The 4,981-nt window shown below is 36.1% G+C and overlaps 1 protein-coding gene across 1 annotated transcript in view; it reads right to left on the bottom strand.

Moving 5' to 3' along the window:
- LOC107684526 (chordin-like) overlaps positions 1 to 4,817 on the bottom strand; it is a 13,110-nt gene extending 8,293 nt beyond the window's left edge. The window contains exons 1-8 of the mRNA XM_016480800.1: positions 4,529 to 4,817; positions 2,991 to 3,094; positions 2,443 to 2,452; positions 1,992 to 2,123; positions 948 to 1,065; positions 782 to 869; positions 344 to 377; positions 51 to 256 (exon numbers count right to left, since the gene is read on the bottom strand). Of these exons, the coding sequence (XP_016336286.1) occupies positions 51 to 256; positions 344 to 377; positions 782 to 869; positions 948 to 1,065; positions 1,992 to 2,123; positions 2,443 to 2,452; positions 2,991 to 3,094; positions 4,529 to 4,658 (822 nt within the window). The 5' untranslated portion in view covers positions 4,659 to 4,817. The remainder of the gene's footprint in view (positions 1 to 50; positions 257 to 343; positions 378 to 781; positions 870 to 947; positions 1,066 to 1,991; positions 2,124 to 2,442; positions 2,453 to 2,990; positions 3,095 to 4,528) is intronic.
- Positions 4,818 to 4,981: the final 164 nt, after the last annotated feature.

Raw genomic sequence — 4,981 nt, 5'->3', positions numbered from 1 at the left:
AAAAGTCGCAATAACCTTTTTTTATTTTTTATTCAGTGGCAGAAACGGGCTTCCATACTTTTGCATCTGAACTCTTCATATATATATATATATATCATTTGTATTATTTCTTTGTCCTTACAGCTCCCATGAGGAACGAGTCCCTGCAGGATCAGGATGAAATGCAGATTGTTTTCCGTGTCACTGAGCGTCAACATGGCGATTCCTCCCATCCCAGAATGCACCTCGTCAGACGTCAGGATCGCACTGAAGGTTTCTGTCAGACAAACCGCAGCAAATGAGGCTAAACGTCTAAACACACGTCAAGCTATGAAAGGGATCGAGTGTAAGGTTCGACACGCACCTGCGAACAGCGCTCGGTGTTTGATGACTTTGCCCTGTAGTTTCTTATTTTCATTTTATATTTATTAAACACATTTTAATATTTTCTGTTGTCATTTTAACTTTAGTTGAATTTTGTGGTTTTGTTATTAATTAGTTTTTCCTTCATTTTTATTTTATTTTATTTTTCTTCATTTTTATTATTTTTATTTTATATTTACTAAACACATTTTAATATTTTCTGTTGTCATTTTAATTTTAGTTGAATTTTGTGTTTTTGTTATTAATTTGTTTTTTCTTCATTTTTATTTTATTTTTCTTAATTTTCCCATTTTTATTTTATATTTATTAAACACGTTTTAATATTTTGTTTTCATATATAAGTTTTTTTGTATTTTTTTTTTTCCATGTAAATAGCTAAATGTTATTTCAATGGTTTTAGTTAACGATAATAACTCACCATGTCTGTATCCACCCGCGGTACTCTGAACTCAAAGGCCGTGTTTCCATCGGAGTCCAGGAACGTGATGACGCTCGGCCTGTTCATCCTAAGAGACAAGCACATGCGTGAAGTGAGCGACAGAGGATTGTGTTTGACATCACATCTGCTCTGGCGTGAGTTTTACCTCTGGAGCGTGATGGAGAAGGTCAGGCTCGTTCGAGCGAGTGTGAATCTGGCCCGTGCGACGCCGCTGGAGCTCGGCAGCCACGAGTCCGTCACACCCGTGAGTACAGCCACAAAATCTGTTCAACAATACCTCAGGTTAATCATACTGTCGTTGTGACCCGGAAGAAATGCATAAACATTTCTAAACAATGCATAGTTTTTAGTAAGGGAACGAAACTTTGCAGATGCTTTAAGACCTTCAAAATACACATCATTTATTTTTTTCAGATTTTTTATAATTATTTTTTAAGAGATATAACCATTTAAATAAACATTTCGCGGTCGGGTCATTTTGACCCGGGTATGTATAGAGCATTTGGTATAAGAATATTTGGTATAAGAAATTTTATTGTTAAACGATCTATGGAGTTATATTGGTGCCAAAAACTTTTGTAAAATATATTTACTGTAGCCTTTTCCCCAAATCTCTCACACTTTTGGGACTGAATTTTGTTAATAAACATGAATATGTGCGCCTATTGATGAACCACTACAGCATGTAAAATCACTTTCTTTCACCTGAAACTAAAATTTATGCAAGTAAAATAAGTTTATATTGTTTCAAAACTTTTCAGAGTGATATTTGTTGTTTTGTTAGAAATAAATATGTAGGTTTCCTAAATTTGGACTGTTCAAAGAATTTATTTAAATTCCATTGATTCCAATGGGGTCAACACTGGTAATTCTCAGATTATATGCTGTTATAAATTTCATACAATTATATATTACAATAAATGTTCTTAAGAATATTGAAAAAAAATATATATAAATTTTGCATTATAGTTTTTTTCAGTATGGTTCATGTGTAATTTGAAATTTCGAAGAATTTCTCAATTTTTTAATTGAGTAAAAATTAGTAAATGCCGTAATAACATGGTAACATTCAAAACTCATTAATGAGAAGTTGCTGATCAGATTCAGTGTGGTTTCAGTTGAAAAATATTAAGTGATGACCATTTTGAACAGATGGTGAATGCATTATGAGGAGTGTCTGGAGTCTCACCGGTGGCGCTGTCTCGGTTGCTGTTCTCTTCAGAGCTGATGTAGGATCTGTCGTTGTAGGACTTGTGAAGGTCGTCGTCTTTCTCCTGGAAGAACTCAAACAGAGACTCCGCCTCCTTTCTCCCCGAGTCGCCTGTAACCACGGAAACCGAAATGCATGATGTCAGAAAAATCGTAGAATGCACAATAGATCCAATGTTCTACACGGACCGGCATCCATAAACATGAGTGCAATTATGCCAAACCAGATCATCTGTCCGCACTTGCTGCCATTTATCATTCAGTTTGTCTGCGAGAAACAGCGCTGGCCAGAAGTTTCCGTCATTCCCTCACACTTTTTTCCTGTATAACAGTGTGACGGCATTCCAAAAAAAACGCTGGACTGTGTTTCCATTTGTTCACCATTTGCAGAAACACACTCACACACTCAGACGTCTGCATCTGTGTGTTACCTTTTGGGCATGTTTTGAACAGTTTAAAAATTATAATTTAAAATAATATACAATTTAAAATGAATGTTGCATCTCATATGACAAATATATTTCAAAATATACAAAAAATATAAAAATATAAAATTCGTATAGAATAAAAGTAATATTTAAAAAATAATAGTAAAAATAATTATTTAAAATAATATACAATTTTAAATTAATGTTGCATCCCATGTGACAAAAAATTACATTTTTCTAAACATATAAAAGATATGTTAAAATATTAAATTTATATAAAATCATATCAAAACATTATTTTTTTTTTTACATATATTTAAAATGTTTCAAAGGATATAAAATACCAATATATATTTTTTTAAATAGTTTTTTTTTATGATAAAATATCATTAGAATTTTTAAAGTATTTAAACATATATTTTGCATGTTTAAATAAAAACAAAATACATTCACATTTGAAGAAAAACTATTTTTTTGTCTAGAACAACACCACACTCTCAGTGTTGAAAGCTTCCTCAGTTATGAAATGCAGTGTGTGTTTGAGGTCTTACCGGCTCGCAGTGACACATAACGCAGTGCATCACACCGAATGGCTCTCCGAGATCTGGATGCCATGTGTCTTCCAGTGAGTAAAAGCGGCCACCGAAGGAGCAACCTGATTGAGACAATAAACAAGAGCAGCGTGAGACCTCAAGGCGTTTACTGAGAGCCCGAGGACGGGGAATGTGTACAAATCAGCTTCAAACGGCCCATTCTGAGCCAAACCTTCAGGAACACCAACTAAAACGAGCAGCCAGTGTCACTTCTTCCCTCCTAACGTCTAACATCTCCACTGCTTTGTTTTGAAGAGAGAATGAGAGATTCGAGTAAATTTGCCGTTTATTGCATCTGGAATGAGGTCAGTGATCATCAGTTGCAGTTCACGTCCTCCTTTTATAGAGCGAGACTATTAAACAATTTATTGTTAAGCTAAACACTTTCAAAGACACGCACGTATACCGTCATAAACGGAGGTAAATCATAATAAATGCCTTCGACCGCTGCGTGTGCCATTGCATCAAAGTCTCTGTGGTAAGTCATAGTGTTTATCTGGTTCTTTTGGAGATTATTAAAGTTCTTAGTGTCTAAAACACCAGATGCATTGATGGTTTTCTAAAGAACTAGAGGATGGAGTTATTTGTGAAGGTTTTTGGCTTTAATTTCAATCTTATTCTGACCAAAAGAGTTTTTTTTCATATGCACTCATTAGAACCAAAAATAAAGGTTCTAATAGGAATCCAATTGGGTTTTATTGCATCTGGTGCTTTAAAGAGTTGAAGATCCAGTAATGAAACATCAAAACAAGCCTCCAAAGAACCAACTCAGTTCTTAATAAGAACCATGTATATGATTCCACAGTTGAGTTACTGTATATTGCTCTTTGGAGATTAAAATACTGTTAAATTATGTTGGTTCTATCCAAAACATGTCTCTTAACATATTATTAAAGTTCTTCAGATCAGTGTTTTGGTGTCTCTGGTTCTTTAAAACACCAGATGCATTGATGGTTTTCTAAAAAAACAACAACAACTAGAGAATGAAGTTGTTTGTGGAGGCTTTTGGCTCTAAATACAACCAAACCCCAAGCAAAACCTCCTTACTCTGATCAAAAGAAGAGTTTTTCTTCATCTGCACACATTAGAACCAAAAAAAATAAAGGTTCCAATTGGAATCCAAATGGTTTTATTGCATCTGGTGCTTTAAAGAGTTGACGATCCAATGATGAAACGTCAAAACATACATTAAAGCATCAGATGCATTGATGGTTTTCTAAAGAACTAGAGAATTAAGTTATTTGTGGAGGTTTTTGGCTCTAATTGCAACCTTATACTGATCAAAAGAAGAGTTTTTCTTCATATGCACACCAAAAATAAAGGTTCTAATTGGAATCCAATTGCATCTGGTGCTTTAAAGAGTCTAATAATGAAACATCAAAACATACTTAGTCCCCAAACAACCACAGCAGCAACTCAACAACGCTTCTGGATGAAGACCATGTATAGGGTTCTTCAGTTGAGTTAAATCGCTCTTTGGAGATTAAAATGCTTACCGGATAAGCCTTTAGATATCATGGGTTCCCTCTCGGGTTGGATGGGTAACGCGGGGGTCTTGAGTCTCGAGCCCAGAGCCGATGCGATGAAAGCGCAGCCCAGAATCCACAGCACTCGCGGCGCGTCCATCCCTCAGAAACTCTCCGAACTCTTCCTCTGCGCCAAAACAACGCAATTCAACGCTGACACAGACAACACAACCCAAATAAACAGTGAGGTTCTCCTCGATGTGTCTCGGTGAATGCGAGTCGTGCTCCTCACACTGATGTCTGATGTCGCGTCAGCGCGCACTGATTGTGCGCCGTTTGCGGCTCCCGGTTTTATCCGGTGCTCGTGAGGAGGGCCGGAGGGGGCGGGTCCTCAGATGCCCCAAAAACTTCACCTGCGAATACCAACCGTTTAATACACACCCACAAACACATATGAATGATCTGAATCACTTTACACAGTTC

Source organism: Sinocyclocheilus anshuiensis, unplaced genomic scaffold, assembly GCF_001515605.1.
Source record: "Sinocyclocheilus anshuiensis isolate Anshui unplaced genomic scaffold, SAMN03320099.WGS_v1.1 scaffold2917, whole genome shotgun sequence".
Taxonomy (NCBI): domain Eukaryota; kingdom Metazoa; phylum Chordata; class Actinopteri; order Cypriniformes; family Cyprinidae; genus Sinocyclocheilus; species Sinocyclocheilus anshuiensis.
Note: the sequence above shows the minus strand (reverse complement) of the source record. Positions and strands in the feature narration are given on the sequence as shown.